The 27035-nt window shown below is 42.6% G+C and overlaps 1 protein-coding gene and 1 long non-coding RNA gene across 15 annotated transcripts in view; one reads left to right on the top strand and one right to left on the bottom strand.

Annotated features, from left to right (window-relative positions):
• LOC105684553 (muscle-specific protein 300 kDa) overlaps positions 1–27035 on the bottom strand; it is a 116267-nt gene that overhangs the window by 48955 nt on the left and 40277 nt on the right. For 8 of the 14 annotated variants that reach the window (XM_048649661.1, XM_020851526.2, XM_020851525.2 and 5 more), the window contains 18 exons: positions 26688–26976; positions 26089–26608; positions 25552–26000; positions 25269–25464; positions 24747–24821; positions 23137–23289; positions 20818–23065; positions 19375–20686; positions 18327–19299; positions 15329–16114; positions 14085–15245; positions 13497–13589; positions 12441–13226; positions 11459–12109; positions 10149–11393; positions 9723–10061; positions 9310–9615; positions 7778–7929 (listed from right to left, as the gene is read on the bottom strand). In XM_048649661.1, the coding sequence (XP_048505618.1) occupies positions 7778–7929; positions 9310–9615; positions 9723–10061; positions 10149–11393; positions 11459–12109; positions 12441–13226; positions 13497–13589; positions 14085–15245; positions 15329–16114; positions 18327–19299; positions 19375–20686; positions 20818–23065; positions 23137–23289; positions 24747–24821; positions 25269–25464; positions 25552–26000; positions 26089–26608; positions 26688–26976 (11734 nt within the window). The remainder of the gene's footprint in view (positions 1–7777; positions 7930–9309; positions 9616–9722; positions 10062–10148; positions 11394–11458; positions 12110–12440; positions 13227–13496; positions 13590–14084; positions 15246–15328; positions 16115–18326; positions 19300–19374; positions 20687–20817; positions 23066–23136; positions 23290–24746; positions 24822–25268; positions 25465–25551; positions 26001–26088; positions 26609–26687; positions 26977–27035) is intronic. The other 6 variants (XM_012397971.3, XM_020851529.2, XM_012397977.3 and 3 more) reach the window with 2 other exon arrangements.
• On the top strand, positions 7865–8385 carry LOC125499841. The gene is made up of 2 exons (XR_007276861.1): positions 7865–8001; positions 8068–8385. It is a non-coding gene; the product is annotated as an uncharacterized LOC125499841 (long non-coding RNA).

Consider the following 27035-nt stretch of genomic DNA (forward strand, 5'->3'; position numbering starts at 1 on the left):
TCTTATAGATCTGAGATAGCCCGCTATAATATCCAGATAAAATAATGTTCTCAGAAAAATTTTTGGCTTCGATAAAATCGGGTGGAAATTTGAAGACAATTAGGAAAGAGTTTGACGAAGACACGTGACGAAAAAAATTCATTCGATGAAATCGAATAAAATAAAATAAAATAACGAAGACGGTTTCACCGCAAGAATCCCAGGCAGCTGCGGGAAGGAGAGAGAAAAAAAAATCAAAAGAAAGAAAGAGAGAGACAGTCGTCGTCGTCGTCGTCGAATCGTTGAGCCAAGGCGGGTTGCGGGCGGTTAGCAGCCTTGGCTAAAAGTAGACGGGCGAAATACGACGTACACTGGGGCCAAAGCATTGCGGAGCCCCTCGAAAAATGTTGTCTATGAAACGTTATAAGCTAAGGTTTAAACTGCACGCATGAGCATATAGCATATTTTCAGAGGCTCTCGAGGTAACGCGGACTTCGCATCCCTCTGGGTATATTGAAAGTGATATATCCCGTTTTTGTGTTTTTTAAATATAACTCCGGTCGTCGCGTTGCTTACGCTTTACAGTAGCGGACCGCGTAATAAAAAATTTCTTTACTAGTCCCGAATTTTTCGGACCGATGACATCACTGGCAAACTTGCTATACCGCATTACAATATATTCGGATCACATAGAGGAATCACGCGATAAGACCGGCCGGCTTCTTATAGAAAATATCTTCACTGCGATGGACGTGTCGATCTAAAAATTAAAGTCACCAACGCCCACGTGACGCCGGTTTAAACAATATTATAAAGTATCGCACGTGACGACCGATCATCGCTGCAATTTTCACAAGGCGTTTGACGACCTGCACTCGCTAATGAATCAACCGGAAGATGACAAGAGATTAAAAGCTTGGAGTTTCTCTCGCGGTTCCGAGTAGTTGAATTATTACAGTTTAGTATAGGTATCGTGAGGGGCCCACCTATAGTACTGCTTGACGTAATATTGATACGGTTAATGTCAAGTGAGATCGAAATATAATTCTCTTTTGATTTCGGAGTACAGTATATGGCGCGGCACGGTCAAGCCACACAACAGCGGTCGCGGTTCGAAACGTATTGCGGTGCTGGAGGACGAAGAGGATTCTAGAGACGATGAGGTGAAGAGGAGGGTTTGCTGGCGAAGAGCCGAGACGCATGCGTGGCCTAACCATCGCGATCAACACCACCACCACCACCACCACCACCATCATCATCATCATCATCATCATCATCATCATCATCATCATCATCATCATCATCATCATCATCATCATCATCATCGTCAACCCTGCCTCGGGAGTCGAGGCGTCCGTACCAACGCCGGATATAAAATGCTGAATGCAGCCTCGCGACGAGTAGGAACCACGGTAGCTATCGTACTTATTTATGTCGCCTTTACAACTGTACGGGTTGGGGACGCGACTCGAGAACGGAACGGATGTCTTTATAGAATTGGTGCAGAAGAACCGAGTAATTTTATATCCTATCGAGGATGCAACAAGGTTATTTATTTTGTTTCGTTTGTCTAGTTTTAGCACAAGATCAACAGCCTTTGATCAGGATCTCATCTTGATTCGTGTTGAAGACGTTCTATTTGCGGTGAAGTTTAGCGCGTTTTCGAATTCTTTGCCAATTCCCGATGGCCGCAAGCTTTCGTGATCTTTGCCTTGTCCACCTTGTTTATTGTTCCACCCGAGACGGAGCTTGCAGTGAGCCCCCGATTACGTGTGTGGTAATTACTTGATTTACAATTATTCAAGGGCATCTCTCCCGGTCTTGGCACCGTTCTCCCCGTTCAGAATTATAGCCTATTAAATCACCTTAGAAAATGCCTACGACAATGCCCCACCTGAAAATTGATCTTTCGAAACGATCGAATTCACGCGGTGTTTAGATTACACACGGTTTCTGCCGAGACAGCGACCCTCAAAGCTGGATTTAGAGGTGAGGGAATGAATGACGAATCCAAATTAATTTCAACTACCACGTCACCTCCTCGAATGCCTTCTTGAAAAATAAGTTTTTCACATTTTTTTTTCTCCCTTTCCTTTTCACCTGCCATATATATTCCATTCCCCAAATCTTGAGCGTTTCGAGTTAATTTGCAGACAAAAAAAAAAAAAAGAAAAAAGGAAAAAAAATTAAAACTTGTTACAGTACGTAACACCCGATTCCAGAATCGAAATCTATTCTTAGAGCGTTAAATCATCGAGTAAATATGTCGCATCTTCTACTGTTTAAACGCAGGAAACAATATATACGATGTGTATGTAATCGTAAAACGAAAAATATAAAAAGCTCCCAAAGTTCGGAAGTTGACGACGAGTCGACGCGAACGCTCCATACCCTCGTAACCGTAGAAGTAAAATGAATAAGATGAATGAGAATAAGAAGGTAGAGAAATCAGGGGGGATTACTCGATATAATCTTCCGGGGTCCGAAGATCGAAAGACGCAATAGTATAGAGCGTGTGTATTTTTAGTCAACGTACCAGACAACGCGCGAATACTCAAATGCCACAGATGACTATACACCGACGGCGCTACCACGCTACACACGTATTACCCCTGCGATTATCGTTGCCAAAATAAAACACATGTCCCTCTATCAAGATTCTATTTCTACCCTATAAGATCATCTCCCTAAATTTCTGTCGTTTTCTTCCTTTTTTCCCTAAACTACTAAAGGAAGAAGCAACTAATTTATGATACGAGGCCTTGAAACCGAGAGCCAAAAAGTGATTCGAATCTGAACTACTGCAAATGTCTTCGCTGAAGGTAAATATAAATATAAACATACCAAAAGCCACGCACGTTTTCAAGCTCTGACATTTCATCGACGAGCCTCAGGTGTTCGGTAGCACGCGTGTGTGCTCTCTCTCTCTCTCTCTCTCTCTCTCTCTCTCTCTCTCTCTCTCTCTCTCTCTCTCTCTCTCAAAAGTTTATATCGAGTTTCCATTACGTACTGCCAAACGTTGTTCTTCTGCAAAATTTTCTTCGTTTTATCTACTCGATCAATTTGTCTCTTTTTCGTTTTATCCGAAGAGAGGAAAATAGAGGAGAAAATTCAAATTCGTATGGCAAGCGACCAAAAATTACTCGCGAACCTTTTGTAATTCGACGAACGTTTGCACCTGCAGTACGTATACGGTAATCTCGATATTCGATATTCGATATTCGATATTCGATATTCGACATTCGATATTCGATATTCGATATTCGAGTTTCGATATTCGATATTCGATATTCGATATTCGATATTCGATATTCGATATTCGATATTCGAACTCGAAACTCGAAACTCGAAACTCGAAACTCGAAACTCGAAACTCGATATTCGATATTCGATATTTGAACTCGAAACTCGAAACTCGAAACTCGAAACTCGAAACTCGAAACTCGAAACTCGAAACTCGAAACTCGAAACTCGAAACTCGAAACTCGAAACTCGAAACTCGAATATCGAATATCGAATATCGAATATCGAATATCGAATATCGAATATCGAATATCGAATATCGAAACTCGAAACTCGAATATCGAATATCGAATATCGAATATCGAATATCGAATATCGAATATCGAATATCGAATATCGAATATCGAATATCGAATATCGAATATCGAATATCGAATATCGAATATCGAATATCGAATATCGAATATCGAATATCGAATATCGAATATCGAATATCGAAACTCGAATATCGAATATCGAATATCGAAACTCGAATATCGAATATCGAATATCGAATATCGAATATCGAATATCGAATATCGAATATCGAATATCGAATATCGAATATCGAATATCGAATATCGAAACTCGAATATCGAATATCGAATATCGAATATCGAATATCGAATATCGAATATCGAATATCGAAACTCGAATATCGAATATCGAATATCGAATATCGAATATCGAATATCGAATATCGAATATCGAATATCGAATATCGAATATCGAAACTCGAATATCGAAACTCGAATATCGAATATCGAATATCGAATATCGAATATCGAATATCGAAACTCGAATATCGAATATCGAATATCGAATATCGAATATCGAATATTGAGATTACCGTATACGTACTGCAAACGTTCGTCGAATTACAAAAGGTTCGCGAGTAATTTTTGGTCGCTTGCTATATGAATTTGAATTTTCTTCTCTATTTTTCTCTCTTCGGATAAAACGAAAAAGAGACAAATTGATCGAGTAGATAAAACGAAGAAAATTTTGCAGAAGAACAACGTTTGGCAGTACGTAATGGAAACTCGATATAAACTTTTGAGTTAACTCTTACATACGTTCATTACGTAAGCTCAGATTGAGTAATGTACGTGCTAATTTAAACCTAGTAGGCAGTTTCTTTTTTTTCGTAAAAAAAATTAGGTGGTACGTAATATATTCGTACAAACGACGATTGTACGTAGTGCAAATATTTGTGTACCCTCACGCTTTATCACACCGATTGGAAGTTTTACAGAAAACAAAAAGGAAGAATTTTCAGCGATACAGATCCCGATAAGTCTACGATTCGCGTGAAATAACGATAGGTGAAACTTTGGAATTGATTCAAAAAGTTGTTCGCGATCAAAGAATCAATTACCGCTATTCATCAGCCCGACTCCGAAGTTTTCAAAACTCGAATTTCGTGAGGGAGTAATAAATCTTGCGCTCTATAAGATCACAATCTCCATATCGCGATTCCAACACCTGTTGGTTCAATATTCCACGTGAACTGCTGGGTCGAAAGTTATTCCAAAAATTTATCACTCGATCTTTCGGAAATCTAATATTCCAGAAACACGAGAAAGGTTCATTCGATATTCGGTTGCAGTTTCACGCGGTGTGAGAAAAAAAAAACGAAATAATGTAAGCTTACCTTTGAGGAACATTGTGCTCGCAAAGCTGCAAGCTCACTGTACCAAATACATGATATATATTAAATACCGGTTACGAATGGGTTTAGAATGAATTTAGCGAAACGCGGTGCCCGCGGTCAGCACAAATCGTAACTATAATCGCGAGTCTTCCACCTATTCGATATTCTCGGAATGAATGGCGAAATAAAAAAGAATAAATGAAACAAAAAAACTTGAGAAAAAAAAAAAACCAATAATAAAAGAATCGTTTAGCTGTCACGGTTTATTAATAGAACACTCAACAGGGACAGGAATATGGTCAGCACGAGATCTGCAGCAGGAGACTCGTACGGCTGAACTGAACAACACACTTTCCTTTTCCAATCGCCACTACCGTACGGTGTGTCTGTATTCTCTGTACGACCGCTCGATAACGCAAGCGATGCGCAAAAATCGTTGCGGTGTGCTTGAAATTGCACGCGTTTAATATGAAATATGACAAATGAGAATTAAAATTGATAAGACGAAGAAAAAGCGAGTTCGCTAATGACGAATCGTTTTATCGCGCGTTTGAGAGATAAAAAAAGAATTCATGTACGCGGTTTTTTTTCTCCTCTATTTTCAAATCGTTATTTCCAATTTCTAATAACCCGGCACTCGGTGTTAATCCTCGTTAGAGATACCGACTACTTCGATGGCAACAGGTTGACTAAACGACGGACTGAACGGTGCGTCAAGTTCGTGAATTATTCGCTACCGGCGTGTCCGCCTCCGTAGAAAACCGCGACTTCGAGGCGGTTCGCGATACATGCAAGAGCAACTATAATGTAATACGACAACCGAATGGAATGGAATGGCGAGTTACGGCCTCCCGCGGCTGTTTACCATTGTGTCATCCTACAAATTTGGTTATGACGTCACATGCGTAGTGTCATAGGTGGTATACATGTGTCTGTACAACGGGATGGAAGTCCGTCGAGATTGTAGAAATTCACTGGCTGGCGAACCCACCGGTTTACCCATTTCCGGGTAAAATTTTCAACTGTAGCTTTCTTTCGTTATCATGGTTGGAGAGATTTCGCTAACGGGGTTTCTTATCGCTATCAACGGGGACGGTTGGGAAGCAGAGGCGAAGCGCTTGCGCGCTTTATCGTTTTACCTTAATGCGGTGCGACGAAACGATACTTGAAACGTTTTTTAGTCGATCTCCATCGCGCTTGCCCTACTCCAGAATTGTCTGGAGATCAGTCTAGACTAGACTTCCCGTGATGCGAGTTCCGCCGTCGATTTTCTACACGTGCTATTCGGCGGCTATTACTTTATTCGGCGGCTGAACCCGATGAGCTAATGCCGGTGTGATGGGATATCATCGTTATATCAGTATGATATTTAGAAGTGTTTACCGATTACGTCATCACGCTGTACGTTATTTGTTACTCAAGTGATTAATTAGAATAAATTTAATTCGCACGACGATTCGCGGTCCTTATAAGCATACCTGTATGGCCTATAACGATTTCACAACGGCGACTGATAATCGGTAAAATGATTTTATGTATCCGTCATTAATTATTCGCGATGATGGTCATTAATTATTCGGTACATCTGTTCTGCTCCTAACTTTTGCCATTCAGAATGAAATGCATGGAATTTATTGTGAGAAAAGAGCTATCCCAGTGATTGAATGCAACACCGGTTATAGGATGTGTTGTCGAATCGTAATAATTGTACAATTTACATGACATACCTTTTTAATAACGGACAAACTGAATTCAACGGACCTTCGTTGCCATCGGGTTGTATCAATATACTATAAAGCGACTGATTTTTTTCTCGCTGGCGGCAATAAAAGATCAGACGTTGGGAGAAATAAATTTTCCGATGACAACCGATCCGATATTTAAATTCAGCAAATCTCATCGGAATCGGCGACGCGACACATAGACAATGTAAATAAACCAGACGATTTGACAACACGATAAAATTCGCATACGGATCATCCAGAAATAAAATAACGGTTGGAGCCGATTGGAAATCGTCGAATAGAATATCGAACGTATTTTATTTAAAATCTACAGCATCGTCGGATAATTATTTCTGTGAAGTAAAGAATCGTTAAACAATATGCGGATATTACAAAAATTGACAATTTCGATAAAATTCCTGTAAAGAAGTAGTAAAATTTACGAGGGGGTAAAAAAAACGAAAAGCATAAGCCCACTGCAAACTCACACGCATGCAAATATCTATGTGCTCGAGTAGGCCGCCAAAATCTGATCGTGAAGGGGTATCTAGTTAAAATCTAGTGAAAAATATATTATTACATCCGACGAGTCGCGTACGTCGGGGTACGACGTACACGCGCGATCATATCGTCCGCATATCTGAAATATGTAAAACCTAGAAATTCTCTGGGATCATCGTCCCCGTTTTGACGTCGACTCGAACTTTTTCAACTACACGTATTCCAAGGGGATAATTCTAAGGAGACGAAGAAAAATTAAACCGGAACGATCTCAATTAAATACAAATCCTAAATTCCATCGCGAAATCCTACCATATTCCACGGCTCATGGGTAATCGGGTGATATCGATACTCGCGCACTAGCCCCGGCATCTTCCTAGTCAAGGAAATACCTTGAAATCGATGCCGTACCTCAAAGTCTAAATCGGTTCTGTATTTTTCTAGGTGAACGTGCGTCAAATCTATAAAACAATGCAGATCGAAGAGCACATAACGCGGGGGAGCGTGACGCTAAAAATTACAGGGGGGGGGGGGATATTCAGATTGGCCGCCATGACGAGCGCGATGACGTAGCTGAGTACGCGTAGATCGAACGATAGATAAATAAATGAAATAAATGAAATCTTTTTTCACTCACGACTGCGCCGACTGTGAAAGTTTATCGAGACGTTCCTCAAGGATTCGTGCTGGTGCCTCGGTAAAAACGGCCAAGTAGGCGAGCACAGGGCCAGCCAACGTTCGCACCTCTTCGGTAGCTGGTTTCAATCGTTCACCCTCGGCGAGGAGCTCCTGCGTGGAAGAAAAAAATATTAAGAAAATATTCGAAACGGGTCGAAGGAAAACTGGGAAATCGGGGAACCGGTGAGCTACACTTGGTGCAAAGTAGAGCTCGACTAGTTTTCAAATAATGTTGTTGTATTGTCCCAGTTCAATGTTTCGGGGATCGGAGAGAGCCCGAGAGGGGTCACGCACCTGCGGTGCCTGCCCGTACAAGTCTGGCAAACTTTGCCCTTTCGAACTCGGAATATTCGGGGGTTGGAGTTGAAAAATCAGCTGTACGGCTTCGGTTAACATATGCTTCGCTGTGCATTCGATTGAAATTATCAAAGCGTGGTACGCAATTTTTTTTGGATCCGCTAATACGGATTGCGTAATTGATTGGGGTGAAAACGCTCATGAATAAAACAATATGATTCTGACTGAGTGAATGGAACGAGTACCGCGAAACCGTGCCAGCGATAAGAAGGACGAAATTGTTGAAGCTACGAGCGAATGGAATTGCAGATATTCTGCGTGTAGTGATTTGCAGAACGATTATCGCAACGTAATTTCTAATAATAAATATCGTGACGCCATAGTTTCTCTGGTGTAAATCGAAGTATTTTTTTATGTTATCGTTTTTATATTGTTACAGTTTCTCAATGATGTAACGATCGGTAACGATCAGCGGGACCTTTGGATTATTCCAGCAGATACGTTGTAATTATTTTTTTCGTGTAAAACCTAAAATATAATTTCATAATTTCCGAAGTTATACCCAACCCGAATACTTCGATGATCCGTAATATCTGGAGGTTTATAAAATAAGTGACGGAAAAATTTGATTGCAACCCGTGGCTGGTCTTTCAATTCTTGCGATTTCTGGGGCCGAAAATAAAGTATTTTCAGAATCGATTCTGTGACACTTCAAAGAGCGAAAAATTAGTGATAACTTGATCAGTTTTATAGATGAACTGATTTCCTGAGGTCACAATACATAAGAATAGCATATGAAATGAAACATTTTTTTTAACCCAAAATCGCCAAAATTCCAAGGATTTTTCGCCTTTGGATTTTTTCGATTTTTCGGGCCAAAAACGGAATATTTACAAAGTCGATCGTAGGACACTTTTCCAATGTATTTTGACCCCAGGTAAACGAATATGTCGAGTAAATTACGCTAGAAATGAATCCCATCAAGATGTCTTGATTTTTTTACGCCTCAAGATTAATCGGCGACAACCTGATCATTTCCTTGTACAAATTAATTTAAATAGTAGATTTGGAAAAGTTATTCAGCATATAAACGAAAAATTCCTATATAACTGACAATAAATAACGACGAAACGACAACATAATGAAGTGCAGCGCACGCATCAGTAAATAGTACATATCTGCGATAGTACTCACATCCAAGGATTTTGTAGTGTCCACTAGGTGCTGTTTGGACCTGACAACACTGTCAATCAATTTGTTGCGTTCCTCTGTAGCATTCAGTTTGGCTTCTGTGGCAGCCCATCGGGATTCCAAATCTTCCCAGTGCCGGGAGAGTGCTTCCAAAGCGCTGCGACGACCTTCAAGACCGGAAACTAGCTCACTCCATTCGAGAGTAGTAGCAGACAATTGCGACTGGATGATAGATTTATTCGCCGCATCAGCCTGGTCCAAAACCTCCTTTCCACGTTCGTTCAGGAGATCCAATTCGAACTGTTGATTCTGTAATGCAGAGATATCGTTCGTTAGAAAAGTAATCGTGTTTCGTTATTCGTTTACTTGTTCCCTCTCCTGGATCGTTTCAATTGATTCAACGACAAACGTCTTACCTGTATGTCGTTGAGGGCGTGGGTAATTTTCTGGATGTTGAATTGCAGGCCCGCGAGAGTGCTGACGGGTTCGTCGGTGAATCTGGTTCTCGATATGACGGCTCTGACGCGTTCTAATGTTTGCGTGTAATCCCTCCAGGTCTCAGCACCCTGTTCAAGTCGTGCGCGCAACGATTTAGCGGTGTTCATAGTGTTCTTGAGGAGCTGGGTGTGGTGCTGTTGCTCCCTGCTGAGTTCTTCCTGCTCGGAACTGTTCAAAGACGGCCAAATCTTGTCAGCCGCTTGTTGTATTTGCTGGGAGACTAGTTCCCGAATCGAAGATTCCGTACTGAAATAAATCTGAAACATGGGAAATTGGAGAGGTGTTTGAAAAGGAGGTTTCGCGAACACAACACGCTGATTTTTCAATCCTTCGAATGTCGCTACCTTATGCTCCTCCAAATCCCCGAGAATATTTTCAAAATCGAGTCCATCTTTTCCGCTCTGTAGTCTTATCTCAGCTTCGCTGACCCAAGCGTGAAGTTTTTCGGTCAAAGCAACGTAGTCCAGTCGCATCTGTTTATTATTTTCCAAATATGTTCCGCGATCGTCCATTTCGCGGGGTAACGACGTCATCAGGGATCCCGCCTCGCTGAGCATCTCCTTCAACGAACCAGGCATACCTTCTTCGTGACGTACGGATTCCTTGAGCGCTCGTATTCTGTCAAGGTGCTCGTTGACGCTCTCGCAAAGCACCTTGTGCTTTTTCAACTCCGCTTCAACATTCGCAGAATCTCTTTCCAACAGTGGTCGCGATTTCACTTCCTTTTCCTTGCCCTGAAGCCAGTCGAGAATATCGGCCAATTCGTTCGCTAAACGTCTGTGTTCCGCTGCCGCTAATTCGTGTTCTTCGCGTTGGGACTCGACTGCGCGTCTCAAAGCTTGAAGTTGTTGTTTCAGAGACTGCAGTTGTTCAGTAACGTTGTTTCTATCGGCAGCCGATCCTTCGGCCGCGATTTGTTGTCCCTTGTCGGTCGCGCTGGCCAGAGTCGCTTCGCACTCTTGAATTTTCAGAATCACGTCATCGTACCGCTTGATCTTCTCCTCTGTAGTCTGACCGGATTTTTCAATTTCTCTTACGACTCCCGTATACTTCGTGATGAAGGTCATGATCTCCGTTACCAGGGCTATGAATTGTTGCCGGAGCAAAAGAAGCTGTCTGAGTTTGGCGATCTGCGCTTCCAAAGCTCTTATCAGGTCATCTTGTTGGCTTACGACACCGTGAAGATCTCCGACGTTCCCCGATTGCAAGTCGGCCAGTTTTGCTTTGTTAGCCTTCAGGTCGCCAAGGATTCTTTCGTAGGTCGCCAACATCCCTTCAACGTCCTCGGCGCGAGCTCCTATGGGTTTGTTGAGCTCTTGCAGTTCCCGCTGAATATCAGTCATGAATTGTACCGCTTCCGCAACCCTTGCCGCCGCCTCCTCCGCCTCGGCAATGCTCGCCTGCAAAGCCAAAGCTCTTTCATTTATGATGCCAGCGACCCTGCGATGAGCCTCTTTCATGTTCTTCAGTTGTTCGCTCAGCTCTAATTTATCGGCATCGCCGATTGTGGGGAGAATGGATTTCCCTTGCTGTGTTATTTTCTCGATTTCCTCGGCGTATTCGTTCGCTTCTTTCTTCAAGCGATCGTACTGCAAAAGATAAAAAGGCGCATAAATTTACAAAGATACCGGGTATTCGGAATCGACATTATTACCTTGGCAAGTTGTTCACGGAGAACGTCGACACTTGAAGGTCGAAGTTCGACGGACGTCGCAACTTCAGCCTCGTTGATCCATCGTTGACACTTGTCAAGGTCACTTTCGAAGGCCTTTCGTCCTTGCAAGAGGTCTGCGAGAGATGCTTGCTTCTCTTGAGCCTCCTTCTTCAGTGCTTCATATTCTTCGTTGATGACCTTCAACGTCGCTTGGAGTCTGCCGCGGTCTTCTTCGGTGCAGTCCTTGAGTAGAGCGTGACCTTGCTTGAGAACATCGTTAAGCTCGCTTTCGCTGAAGTTTCTGATGTCCGACTCGAACCCGTTGTGCTGGCTTATGTCGTGTTCAACTTTGGTAGCTTTCAAGGGCAAATAACCGCTCAACTTCTTCAAGTCGTTGCTCTTCGATTTTATCCACAGGCGCGCTCGCTCTAAGTCAGCCTCAAGTTTGCGTCGCAGTTCTGCCGCCGCGGTGGCTGCTGAGATTTCTTCCCTCAGAATCGAACAAAGCTCTGCCTGCTCTCCGCGCAATGCACGCGTATCCGACTCGAGTTGTTGTTGCTCGCTGGTTTCTAATTCATTCTGCATATTACCAACCCTCTTCTCCAGAGTCGCAATGAGAACCTGCTTACCTTCCGCTTCTTTTAACAGTGCCTGAAAATATGAGCATTCTAAATCGAGCATTCTTCGATGAGATCGAGTAATTTAATCGTAGCACATTGCACAACGCATCATAATCCGAATTATCCAACCATGTGCTACAACAGCTTCATCGTGGCTTATTGTTAAGAAGTGATGACAAAGGAATTCGAAAACAGTAGATAATTTAATTGAATTCTCCGCGATTAACGTTTAAGATTGACTGATAGATAAAAATTGAGAGATCATTGCAAGTGAAAAACGATAGCGCTGCTGGTCAATAGATAGGCGTTATCAGACACCATAAAAAAAAAAAATGAAGATGAAATAGCAAGAAAAAACTTGCCTTGAGTGACAGAAGTTTTTCATCAGCCAGCCTGCTCTCATAGCCAATGGGCCCTGAGGTTCTGGCGACTTCCTTCTTCTCGGCAATCCACTTCCGGTTCTCTTCAATCTCCCGTCTTGTCGCTTCAATCCCTTGCGCGGTCATATCCAACACTTGACTCTTTCGTTGCAATTTTTTGCCGATATCTCCGTACCTTCTTTCGACGGATTTTATCTGCTCTTCGATTTGCTGAGAGTCTAAATTGCTAACGGAATCCATCACGAGATCACCGAGTTGCTTGACCTCGTCTAGTTTACCTGGTCCTTGAGACTCGAATTCCGATGTGATCTCTTGTACGGTCGAAATCTTCTGAGCGATAACCAGTCCGCTGCCTTTGTCCACGACGTCTACTCTCTTCGAGAGATTATCGAACCAGGTCTGAATATCTTGTACGTGAGACCTATACTTCTGAATGAGATCCTGAGTGGCCTGTTTCCCGGCTATCGCTTCGATTAATTCTGCCTCCAACTTATCCAATCCAGACTCAAGGTCATCGGGTTGACCTGTCTGCGCGGAGGACAGTTCCGTGAGGGCCCGAGTCCGACGTTCTCCAACCCCGGTGAGCAGTTCGTTCATCGCTTGAAGCTCGGCATGAGCCGCTTCCGGTCTCAATTTCGCAGGACGCGATTTCCATTCCGCGCAAAGAGCACGTTGCTGGTTCACCCAAGTATTTAAAGCGTTTCGCTGACGAGCACGTTCCTCCAAGGAACCGACCGCTTCGTTCACCGTAGTCAGGTGCGTTTGCATCTATGGGAAGCACGAGACACGGTTTCTTGGGAGTTGTTTTTTTCAGCAATTTAGGTAACATGAACTATAGGTCCGACCATATGGGTGACCAAAATATATATTCACGAGTAGGAAATCAAGCTGTGTTAATTGTGCAAGTTAATACAAGATAAGGTAACAGTTGCATAATAAGCTTGATCGGTTTTTTCACTCACAAGTGAGCGTTTTCGATCTTCGAGCTTCACATAAGTATGTTAAAAAGTAAAATAGAAAGAAAAAATTATTGCAAACCTTGTAACACATATTATTAAGTTTCGCTAAGAAGCCATTGCGCTCAATGATATCAAGTAGAGCTTTCAGTCGTCCTGAATCCTCGTTATTTTTCTGCATGGGGGGGTGAAAAAAAATCAAATCAAATCATACTCGTGCACAAAACAAGGGAATACAAATAAAAAAGATAGATTTTTCGAGCAAATCGAGGCAAGGATTGGGGTGGAAGCAACTGAAACAATTTCAGCTAACGACTTCATTCGAAAAATGTATCTACGTCACCAATTTGAGCGTTCATGCGGGTAACAATTAAAATAAAACACCAAACCTTCGAGCATCGAATTATTCACATGGTAACGTCTCATAATGAAGACTGCACATAATTAGCTAGTTACATTATTTTCGTATCACAGTAAGAAAATTTATTGTGCATTCTATTGAAGAAATAAAAAAAATAGGATCGAAAAATTCAATAGAAAATGAAATTGTGAAATCGGTTCTTGCATTAAAACGCAATAAAAATACTAACGTACAGAAATCTGCAGGGTTGCGATCAAATAACGTATTTCAAGCCTAACGGGCAAAATCGGATGTGATCAAGACACTTACCTGGTCTATGAGGTCTTCGAGCCGCGTTCGAACTTCGACTTCTCTAACTGGAATTTGTACAGGTGGTGCGTCAAGTGGACTTCCGGGTCGAGAAACGCACGCAGCAGCCGCTTCACAAGCTTCCACTGCGAGCGCAAGACGTGCTTTTTCAGACTGCAGTTTATTGTGGAGTGATCTGGCACTCTCCAAACTGCGCTGTGCATCTTCCAAATTATCCAAAGGTGCTTCTAATTCTTGGGCGATCTCCGGCTCGTAAATGTCCAAATTTTTCATTATGCTTTCGAGGGTGTTCTCGTACTCTTGGAACTTGGCTAAGGACTCCGCTAATCGATTTTTGATCTGAACAGCTGTATTCAAAAGAGCGTTGTAGCTTTCCTGAACATTCTGGAGCTGAGTTTCTATCGTTGATTTTATCGTCGGAGCGGCGGAAACGTACCGCTTTATTTGACAAGCCCCCTTAGCTCTGAGGTCGTCGAGAACGGTTTGGTATTTCCGTATCTCTTCAAGGAGTATTTCATGTTGCTTCATTTGCTCGATTGTTTGATCCTTGTTGGTAATGTACAAAGAATTATGGGCCATGAGTTGGAAGGAAATTTGCAGAAGCCATTTCTCAGTTTCCTGAAGAGCGGCATGATATCCGTTGTACTCTTGAAGCTCTTCCTCCAGGAGATTTTTCCGTTCCTGAACCTGACTCCCGAGCTTTTCCCATCTGGTCAAAAGCAACTTGGTCTGTTCCTTGGTGGTATTATTTTTTGCCCAACTGGACAGCTCCTCAGCCTCCGCAAGAAGGTGATCGAGATCCAACCGTTTGCCTTTGACTTCATCCTGCGTGTGTTTGTATCTTTCGAGAAGTCGTTTCATCTCTCCAAGCTCTCCCTTTGTTTCGGGAAGCACCTTAGCAGATTCTTCAGCGTCGCTTAACCATCTCTCGAACCGGGCGTGAGAATCTGCGTAGTCGTCCCAGCGACTGAGAATCGACTTGACTTGAGCTTGAACACTGTTGAGATCCATGCTGAGCTGCTCCCAACTGGAACGAAGGTCTGCCATGTCGGTTCTCAGCTGGTCTTGCTGCTCGGGAAGCGAAGTATTGATAGCCTTTGCGAAGGCGTCTTGTAACGTCAAAAGCAAATGCTGTCCTTCGGTGATCCGCGTGGCAACGAGCTGAAACGTTCGCGATAAATATGCAAAATACCTTCCGTTTAACTCCGATCACTCCTCAAAACTGGGACTAGGATGTTACTTACCCTTGTGGTTTCCAATTTATCCTTAGCCCAGCTGACGTCACCGACTCCGATGCAATCTTGGACCGAACCGTGAGCAGTGTGAAGCCAATCTTCGAGCTCCTGTTTGGCCTTGAGAAACTCCGTGTGATCCGATAGATTCTTTTCAACTTTGGACACAAGACTTTGCGCCTCTGTCAATAGTGTCGTGTACGCTGATTGCACTTGTACGGTATTATCCCTGGCCCAGCTGCATGCGCTAACTTCTAGGAGCGCCTCACATTTGTCGTTTAGATCCTCAAGGACCGGTTTTTGACGGATGGCTTCTTCAACAATTCGTTTGCAGCGCTCTAGGTCTTCCGGAGTTTTATTGTCTTTCGCGGACTCGTCATTTACTTTCTTACGGAACTGATCAAGCCATTTCTTCATACTGTCAAAGACGCTCGTGTACTGCGTCCAAGTGACGATACAGTTCGCCAAAGTTCGTTGGCTATCGCGTGATTGATTTTTCAAAGACTCCCAGTCTGCGTTCAATTGCTTTACATCCTGTTTTATCCATTCCTGACCCTCGGGACCAGTTGTTGGAATCACGGATTCGCTGAGCTCTATCGTCTTCTTAATAAGTTTCTCGCCTTCTGGCATTGAAGAAATTATCTGGTTCACCTTTTGCTCACGTTCAATGACTTTTTCTTTCTCTCCATGAGTGTCACCATGCTGTTGTAATTCGAGTTTAGCGCGACGTACCCATTCGACAGCGTCATTTTGAGCCTGTCTTAGCCGTTCGTGTTCCTTCACCTGTTCTTCAAGGTCCTAAAAGTAAAAGAAATAAGCGTCAATGAATTATATACATTTTAATTATTTTAAATGGCAGAATGTCCATTAGGGTGGGTTGAAAAAAATTTTTTTTTTGGTCAAAAATCATAGAAAATATCTAAAAATTGTCGATTGTGATTGTTTTTTACTCGTTCACTGTTCAAATTTTTTTTCCTATTATTTTTGTGATTCAAGTATAAAATCAAAAAATGACATACTCTTTTTTTGACTTAAAATTGAAGTTGAGTCGGGGAGCCCGAGCTTTGCTGGAGTCAGGTAGCCAGCAGCGTAGCGCTTTGTTGTGAGACGTCACCTTCGAGGCTGAGCAGAGGTGACGCCCCACAACAAACCGCGCGCCCGTGGCTACCTGACTCCAGCAAAGCTCGGGCTCCCTCGTAGACCGAGAGATTCGAATATTTCGACCCATGCATGGATTGCGACGAATCAAAGTGGGTCTACGACTAAAACCAATCGATATGTCTTATAATTTTTCTGCTCCCAACAGCGAATAATTGATGATTACTCGATCGATTGCATTGGTAGATGATTTTGGCTTTCAGATTTGGATTCCTGAGCTGATTATATGTGACATTACTCTTGAAAAACCAAAAAATAATTCGATTTTTGAGCAAAAGATAAATCATTGTTTTAATTGGGTTTAATATGCTTTTCTTACGTATTTCGACCTCAGGAATCCGAATCTGGAAGAAAAATTGATCTATCTCTAAAATTGACCGAGTTATCGCCAATTTTCAGCTTTTTGGGGTCAAAAATAAAAAATTGATTTTTTAATCTATCTTTATGTAATTTGAGCTCAGGAATCCGAATCCGAAAGAAAAATTGATCTATCTGCAAAAATGACCGATTTATCCCCATTTTTTCGCGATTTTTCGCATAAATTTGAGGATATCTCGAAGGGAAAAAATCGTAGCTCAATTTGGACAACGGATTCGTGTTCCTGAGGTCGAAATACATAAGAAAAGTGCCATACGGTCAATTTTAAAAAATAAAAATTTTTGCCCAAAATTTGAGATTTTTCCAAGGGGTACCCCTTACGATTTTTTCAAATTTTGGACAAAAATTTTTATTTTTTAAAATCGATCGTATGGCACTTTTCTTATGTATTTTGACCTCAGGAACACGAATCCGTTGTCCAAATTGAGCTACGATTTTTTCCCTTCGAGATATCCTCAAATTTATGCCAAAAAATGCAATAATTCGGCGATAACTCGGTCATTTTTGCAAATAGATCCATTTTTCTTCCGGATTCGGATTCCTGAGCTCAAATTACATAAAGATAGATTAAAAAATCAATTTTTTATTTTTGACCCCAAAAAGCTGAAAATTGGCGATAACTCGGTCAATTTTAGAGATAGATCAATTTTTCTTCCAGATTCGGATTCCTGAGGTCGAAATACGTAAGAAAAGCATATTAAACCCAATTAAAACAATGATTTATCTTTTGCTCAAAAATCGAATTATTTTTTGGTTTTTCAAGAGTAATGTCACATATAATCAGCTCAGGAATCCAAATCTGAAAGCCAAAATCATCTACCAATGCAATCGATCGAGTAATCATCAATTATTCGCTGTTGGGAGCAGAAAAATTATAAGACATATCGATTGGTTTTAGTCGTAGACCCACTTTGATTCGTCGCAATCCATGCATGGGTCGAAATATTCGAATCTCTCGGTCTACGAGGGAGCCCGAGCTTTGCTGGAGTCAGGTAGCCACGGGCGCGCGGTTTGTTGTGGGGCGTCACCTCTGCTCAGCCTCGAAGGTGACGTCTCACAACAAAGCGCTACGCTGCTGGCTACCTGACTCCAGCAAAGCTCGGGCTCCCCGACTCAACTTCAATTTTAAGTCAAAAAAAGAGTATGTCATTTTTTGATTTTATACTTGAATCACAAAAATAATAGGAAAAAAAATTTGAACAGTGAACGAGTAAAAAACAATCACAATCGACAATTTTTAGATATTTTCTATGATTTTTGACCAAAAAAAAAATTTTTTTGCTGAAAATACCCCACTTGATTAATTATTTATTCAAAAAACGAGTGGGCTACCTCAAAATATCGAGTCAAGAATTTTATCCACAGCTGAAAAATTTTCTTTTCTTATAAGGTACAAATTCTGCCCCCATGCTAAGAAACTAAAAAAAAATTTCTTTCCAACCCACCCAATGTCCATAAACAAATTTTTACGTACACTGATCCTAGCAAGTACAAGGTTCTTCAAGTCCTGATATTTCGTAATGGTTGCTTGATAAGTGTCTTGTGGTATGCTCGAATCTTCGGACAAGCGAGTTCTGAGGCGATCAACTGTTTCCGCATGTCCATGAATATCTCTTTGGACTGTCTTATACTTCTCAAGAAGACCTCGCTTCTCGCTGAGATCATTTCGGAAGACTTCTTCGGGCTGCACCTTGTGCTCAACCTCTTCGATCCAGTCGGCAATCAGACGATGCATCTTATTAAGTTCTTCAAGGACTCCGGCTCTTGTGGCAAGCTTCTGTTTTGCCTCCTCCACGTCTGCTAGTAATTTATCAAACTCTGATTTCAGATTCTCGGTATCCTCTTGAATTTTTGCAGCGCCATTTTGTTCCGTATTCATGATCACCTTTTCCTTCAACTCCAACACATAGCGAAGTTTATTTTGACCTTGTTCCAAGGTTTGCCGAATAGCTTTGCAAGTGTGCAACTTGTTGTTCACTTCCGACAGGGTGTTCGGCACCTCTTTGCATTCACCAAGCTTGTCGCGAGTCCGTTCGATCCAATCTTCGCATTCCTGGTAAAGAGTGTTGTGTTGCTGATGCTCCTGATAATGTAATTCCAGCCTTCGCATAATTTCTTTCGCCAATGAGAGCAACGCGTTGTACTTCGTCGTCAGTTGGGTGATAGCGTTTGAAATCCTTGTGTCGGAACATGTTTCCAGAAGCATTTGCGCCTTCATGTTGAGTCGATCCAATTCTTTCTGCCAATCGAATAACGTCTGCAGATGGACTTGGAATTCTTCCAGAACCGTCTTTTTCTCCTCGAGACTGTCCTGTAATTTATTGAACGGTCGTACCAGTTCCTCAGTTTGAGTTAACCAGTCCGAAGCCTCGGAAAATTGATCTTCGTATTCGGTCCATTTGACGATACCGATCTCCAGCAAACTCTTGGTATTGTTCAAGGAATCGCTAAAACAAAACTCAAATATCACAAGCTGCACGACTAATGATTATAGACAATTTTCGGGTCGTTTATATACTTACACATAATTGTCGTACTCTTCTTGAAGGAGTGCGACTTCCTCTTCAATGATTTCTTTGTCTTCGGCATCAGCGACTTGGCAGGCTGCGTTTCCTTGTTGCAGCGCCTTTTCTAACTTCTGTTGTCCCTCGGGAAGTTCACTCTGCAGCACTTTGAGCTGAGTGATTTTACTCGAAAGAGATTCTTTATCGCCAGTGGGTTCCGAACACTTTCCAAGCCTTTCTTTGGCAACTCGAATCCATTGTACGAATTCATTGCCGCTGTCGACAAATGCCTGGTGCTGTTCAACCGTCTCTTTCTGTTTGGCGTACAGTTCCTGTGCTTGTTTACTCAGAGTTTCATATTTGATCGATATTTCCGTCGCGGGCGTCGCTTGCTGAAGGTCCTCAGCCTTCGTTGTCACGGATTGAATCATCGGCTCAAACGCCACGATGTCTTGAACGATACTGTTCGTTTGGCGAAGATTGGCTTTTCTTTCACCGATAGCCAATGAGCTCAAACCAGCCAGACCCTTTCTGGCCTTCGAGACTTTTTGTTCGCAGACCTGTTGCAACTTTGCCTCACGATCATTAATCCATTGCTGAAGTTGCGAGTAAGAAGAGCTATAATCGGCCCATTGAAGAAGACTAGTTTCTAGGTGGACTTTGGTCGTGGATATTTTCTTCACGAGACGCTCCCAATCGTTCTGAATTTCTTTCAACTGCGCATTAATTTCTTCACGCCCGTCCGACCTGGTATTCCGCATTACTTTTTCTCCACAGTTGACCGTAAGGTGTACGAGGTTTTGTCCATCTTCGCGTTTTCTAAGCAGATCTTGGATCTGGTTCAGTCGAGATTGTAATTCGTCCCGACTGCTGGTCGACGCGGCTTCGGTACCTTGCCGAATTATTTGCTTAGCATTTTCGATCCACGCGTGTGCTTTACCGAGATTGCGCTCGTACTCCTGATGCTGGGCAAGGTTTGTTTCTACTTTCTTAACGACGTCTTTGGCAAGATTTACTTGCACTTGATATCTGGAGTTCAAATGCCGCAGTTGATTGTTTACGTAGGTATCAAGGTGCGAAGTCAATAAGCCTGACGCAGTTTTGTTAAATTTATCTATTTGTTCTTGACCCTTCAGCAAATTTTCTAATATCTCTTTAACTTCCTTGACTTGTTTCTCTTTTTCCTTAACGTTTGGCAATAGAGCGTTCTTTTGCGCTTTGATGAGAATATCGAACTGCTGCAGCCAATCACTGAGTCTTTCATATTCATCTTTATAATCTCGCCACTGACTAACCGTGGCTTCTAGTTGATCTTTCTGTTGCTTTATGTCTGCAATCAAAAAATATCATCCCCCATAATAAACTGACCACCTCAAATTTCCTACCGGATGTACTAATAATCCGAGAAATTTATTTTTTCATCAAAGAAAAAGCAAAAATAATAACAAATGCGAAACCTACCTCCAAAAAGTCCTTCGAAACTTTCGGCGAGGGCGCGAATCTCATTTCTGATGACTTCTTGCCCTTGCTCGCTAGTGCTGGCGCATACAACTTCGCCGGTATGCTGAAGATGTTCCACGAGTAATTCGCCTTGAGCTTTTTTATTCAGAAGACTTTCCAGCGGGGCGACAGCATTTTCGATAGCAAGTTTGTCGCTTAACGATCTCTGTTTCATCGATGGTATTTTTTCACGCGCTCGGCTGAGCCAGCCAATGAGATCGTCATGGGCTTCCTTGTACAGGCGATGATCTTTGTATTGGTCCTCACGCTCCGAGAGAAGCGATTTAATTTTCTCAAAGAGAGAGTCGAATTGATTAAGTATATCCTGGGCCTGGGAAGCGGCCAAACTTTGCTGTCCGCTTGCTATCATTTCCGCTACCTTAGCCTTCAAACTGTCGACTTCAATATTCTCACACCGAACCCGTTCCTCCAAAGTCTTGATTCGTTCCAGCTGAGACCGTTTCTCAGACATCGTGGATTGGAACTGTGATATTTCATTGACAGAGGTCTGCATGTACTCCACAGTTTTGTTGATCGATTGTATCTGTTCCAAAAGACCAGCCCAATTATTTATGGAATCATCGAGATTGGTCTTAGTCTCTAGCATTTTTGATGCCAGTGCACTCCACTGTTCCTGGAGTTTAGCGAGGGCATCATTTATCGCCTTATGTCCCGGTGGCGCGGTATTCGCGAGAACGGTCTGAGCAAGTTCAACGATCCCTTGAACCTTCGAAAATCCGTCTTCCTTGTAAGATAGCAAGTCTTGAATGATCTCCATTTTATTTTCCAAATCTTTCTGCGAGGACGCACTAAGGTCGGAACAATACGCCAATTTATTTCTGATGTCCTCCAACCACTGCATGCACTCCGATAAATGATTATCGAATTCTTGATGACTCGTCAAGTACTGCTGCCAACGGTTGTTCAAGTCTTTAACTTTGCTCGATATCTGCTGATACTTTATTCCAAGTTCAGAAATTTGTGACGTTCGAGATGTGATGTTTTTGTGAAGTTGCTGGGCTCGCTCTGTGACGGCATCGATTTCGAGTTCCTTGGCCCTCACCTCACCTTGAAGAGCGCGGAGTTTTTCCGATTGTTCCTTTTTCTCGATCAGGGTCGATTTGAGGTCGACAGCGTGGAGTTTGGTGTCTGTTTCTCGTATCCAAGCAAGACACTCCTCCTTCATGGACTCGAATTCGTTCCACTGCTGTAGCTTATTTTCCAATGCCTCTATCGTCGATTTTACCGCGGACACCAGACCTTCCCATTCTTGTTGAGATGAGTCGATCTGCGAACGGATATTCACTTGTCCAGATTCCAAGGTTCCGGGAATAACTTTTTCACCAAGACTTCGTATCTGTTCGACGCGTGGCTCGTCTTCGGGAAGACTTTGAACGAGGTTTCGTAAACGGTCAAGATTGGTATGCAAAGAAACACGTTCCAGTTCAACATCACCCCAGAGATTCACCGCGTTATGAGTAGCGTCAAGCCACTCGTGAGTGTCGAGAACGGCTTTACTGTACTGCTGATGATCGCTCACAATCGCTTCGTACCTTTCAACGAAACCTTGAGCACGCTTCAAGATGAAGGCATGTTTCTTGGATAGTTTTTCGAGGACGTGGTCTATTTTATCGGTTCTATCCGGAAGACTGTCAGCTTTGTCGCGCAAATTGAACAAGTCTTGTTGATGAGATTGTGCTTCGTGCAAGAAAGTACGGTAAACCTGAAGCTGCGCTCGCTTCTCGTCCAAAGTCGTTTTCAACTCGATTTCTGGCGCCAGTTGAGCTTCAGCTTCGTCCAACCATTTCTTGAACGCTTCGCTACATTCATCAAAACCTGACCAACGTGAGAGTTTCGTTTGAATTTCACGTTCGGTAGATCCCACCCCATCGTAAAGTGTTTCCATGGCTTGTTGCAGTTCCAGTAGTTGCTGTCGGATTATTTCTCTGCCTTCCATTCCGGTTGTTGGATAAAGGCGTTCGCCAGCTTCGACGGTGGTGTTCACCAAAAGATTAGCTGAAACCTGCTGCGCTAAAAGTTCCTTCAACGCGGTACTGTGCGATAATAACTCCTGCCGAGTTCCGGAGATTCCATCCTGGGATGTCTGGAACTTTGACTGTGCAGTCGCTAACCATTCCGAACAGTGCTTGTAACGTTCCAAGTAAGCCGCATGATCGGCTGTTGCCTGTTCGCATTTCTTTATCAGCTCCTGCAGTTAGATCGATGGTATGAATTTAGGCCTTCGCGTTGATTGAATTTCTTGTATTTTTAGTCACTCACCTTGGCTGTTGTTTGAATAGATTGGAATCGTGAAGTAACTTGTTGAACGCTCGCGGAAAATCTGGTTTCCCCGCTAATTTGAATGAGTTCCGAAGAGTCGTCACTCATTTTATCAAACTCCGCTTCATTTTGTCGCAAGTTCACGATCAAAGACTGTGAAAGGAATGAAAACATTGGTTCGGTTTCTATGTATTATAATATCTGTGTCACGTAACTAATGTGTCACGAATGTTCCCTAGCAAATGTTAAATTCTCTACCAGTCTAAATCAACATGCCAATGCCGTAGATATGAGATAAACGAGTAAAATGAATTTATTAATGTCTTGATCATAGCAGTAGATGTAATGAGACCATACAGCAGCTGTAAATAGAATCGAATTCCAACAAATGCTCAAATTCCATGATAAAAGAAAGAAAAGTATGGGGGTGAAAAAATCAGTGATCATCTGATGTTGTTACAGACTACAATCAACTGAAAATGAACAGCCCGACATTTTCCTTGTAAAGCTCGTCCATCGCCGCCAATATATTTTTTATTCGACGAATCCTGAGTAGGGCATATCTCCAAGCCTCTAGTATTAGAAATAGCAGTTCTGTAGCCTATTAATTAATTGAAAAAAAAGTTCACGTCGAAAAAATCGACACTACTAGTTTTTTGTCTACTAGAATCAGACCCGATGAACAAGGCAAGAAGAAATTGTAAGAAATGTGTTTCATAATTTTCATCGCAAATTCAATGCAAACGTCAAGGATCTTGACGAAAAAAAAATCACACCATAGTATCGATCTATGCTTGTCTTTGATGAATGAATATAAGCCTTCCTACTTCCGGGTTAGACTAATTTTCATATGCGTTAACAAAGAGCTAGAGATAGAAAGAAATGGAGACAAAAAAGAAAGAGGCATAGAGATGCTCCAGGGACGCCACAGTGCGATCCTCCTGCGGGAAGAAATGGAAAGACATAGTCAAGCCTGAAAGCTCTCCAATGACACAACATGGCAGCCACATAGACCCTGCCGCCAAGGTGAATAAATGAATGGAAAAATGAAAGTAGAGAGCCATAAGTGCGTCGAGCAGGGCCTACATGCGTATATGCGTACCATTTCTATGAATATACAAGAAGCAAATGGCGGATACAGCGTTTTGTTAGCAATGTTCAATCTGTGTTCATATTCATCGTGGTGCTCAATATACTCCAACAACAAAAATCGTAGGAGTTAATAGATTCAGTCTGAAATCAATCATGAACTAAACGCTGTTTCCGTAAATGTCCAGTACAACGAGCGCGATGATTATGGCATTGGTGAACGTAAAGAAGAAGATTAGATGAAGCGAACCTAGATACGTCTTTACATTCTAGTGACACGGGTAAGCCTGTTGTACTGCACATTCGAACAAGTTTGAAGCATTCCCGCTGACAGCTGCCATCGATGAAAGCTAGAAGCTGAATTATACGAAAGAAAGTAGTCTACTACGGATCCCTGAAAGCACGCGATTCGGGTAAGTGAGTAGAATAGTAAGTAAGATACTGCAACGATCCCCAGCCCTGATTCAAGCCCAATAAAGCTTCGGGCTCTACGGATGGAGTCAGAGAATGTGATCTCTTACTTGGTCGAGGTGGTCACCCAGCGCTACCAGCTCCGTCACATCTGAACTCCGAGACTCCGTTACTTTTTGCAGATCCTAAGACATTACATTACGTGTGAAAGATCCTTCGTGCTTTAGGCCACTTAACGTCTATGCGACAATAACACCTATGCCAAGGTCCATGCTCCAAATTTATAGTAGACAACGAAGAGTGCAACTAAGTCACATATAATTGCTGCTAAATTCATATTATCGATGCACTTTCGTTGAACCCTATGCGAATTAGTTTCTGGTTGTTGTTGTTTTTTTTTTTTTTATTTTTAATTCACCGAAAAAAATCGATAAACCGTGTAAAATTCAGCATGTGAGAAAATATTTGAAATGTGTTCGTGGGAAGGCAGAATACCTAGAGTGTTCAATTAGATTCAAAATGCAGTGGATTTTCAGAAGGTGGTGCACGTACCATTTGATAAAAAATGTAGTCAACGAATTATACCTCTCAAATTAAGGAAAATTTCAATTCCACGGTGAAAACTACCATACCTGATACTTTTCTAGTTGTTCCTGCTTTTCTTCGATCGTGTTCCTCAGGGTGTAATTTTTTAGAGATGCTTCCGCATCACTAAGCCAGGCCAGCAGTCTATCCAGAGAGTTCTCGTACTCGCTCCATTGTTGGATTCGCTCTTCGATCCCTCGAATAACGTCACTCACGGCAGTGGTGAACTTTTTGTTCTCAAATCTGGGTACGAACGATCGTATTCTCTTTCAAATCCATTCCAAACGTTATTGAACTGCCATTTTTTTACTGACGGTCTATGCTACTTACCGCAAATTGGTCAGATCCCTCTCCATGGACTCTTGAGACCTGGGTGGAAGACTGCCAGCACTTTGAGCAACATGATCACTGAGAACACGAAGTTTCAGTTCACCTTCGGTCTGACTATCCTGTATTTCTACCACCTTCAAAAGTCGCGCTTGTAACACCGCTTTATTTCCGGTGTAATCGGTGTAATTCGCAAGTCTTTCCCATTGCTGCTTCTGGTAGTCTTGATAGGCCTTCTGGAGATCGTGGAACTGTTGGAAAGTCTCGAGAAGAGACTCCAGATTGAATATTCCTTTTTGCGAGGTGTCCACGAGCTTCTCGTATCTCTGCGAGATCGACTTCGCATTATCTTGAATGTCTGCGGGCGTCTGAGCTCCCCGAGCAAGGGCGTTCGCCTTATCGGATATCGCCTCGATTATACGTTTGTGAGCAAGAATCTCTTGATGAACGGTCTAAATGCAAAACACACAATAATTTACCATCTCATTCAGCCGAATGATTTCATTCTCTAATGAGAAATAGGTAACGTCGAATTCTCACCTTATTTTTGAGGAGCTTCGATCGGACCTCCTGAAGCGATGACCATACGGCAGACGAATCTTGCTTCAGGGTTCTTTCCATATTATCGAGCCATGCGAGTGTTTGTTGAAGGGTGTCTTGGTAGCTTGACCACTGCAGAGATTGCGCGTCCTGCTTTTTCTGTTGTTCCTTGATACCTTCGGCCAACTTGTCCCAACGCTCGCGAGCGTGACGGAGTTCATGTCTGATGACCTCGCGGCCTTGTGCAGATGTGTCCGGAAGGATCCGTTCACCAGCAGCAGTCAGTCCAGCCAAACGATGCTCAGCCTGTTCCCGTTCCGCTAGGAGAACCTGAAGTCGAGATCCCTTTGCCTCTAGGTTTCCACCAATTTCCTCTTTCTTCAAGGCAGCGAGATTCTGCTCCAATGGAGTCAGCCAGGCGTTGATAGTCTCCAATTTTCCTTCGAAGGCTCGGTGATCGTCGACTAGGGTTTCACAACGATGAATTACCTCCTTACTGAGAACATGTAGCAGTTGATACCTGCGCGAGAATATGAAACATTGAAATCATTCCACATCGAAGCGAAAAGCCGAAGTGACTTTCATTCATCACTAATTACCGATTGCTAATTTGTGATATCAATGGTTTGATGCGGTCAACGCCGCTCGAATGAAGGAGGCCGTGTGATCTGTCGACGAATTCGTCGATTTCTCGCTCCTGTTTCGTAATGGACTCCCGTTTATCTTTGAAAACGCTGAGCTGACTCTCTTTGTCCTTCAAAGTAGCTTGGAGCTGCTGATCTCGGAAGACAGCTTCCATCGAGCGGAACCATCGAGTGTGCGACTCCAACTGATCCTCGAATTCCTGCCACTTTTGCAAAGCGCTCATTTGCTTGTTCTCGACGGATTCTACATGCAGAAATATACTCACGTGAATAACAGCCAGTCATTTTTCAAGGCAATACAAC

This window comes from Athalia rosae, chromosome 2 (assembly GCF_917208135.1).
Source record: "Athalia rosae chromosome 2, iyAthRosa1.1, whole genome shotgun sequence".
NCBI lineage: Eukaryota > Metazoa > Arthropoda > Insecta > Hymenoptera > Athaliidae > Athalia > Athalia rosae.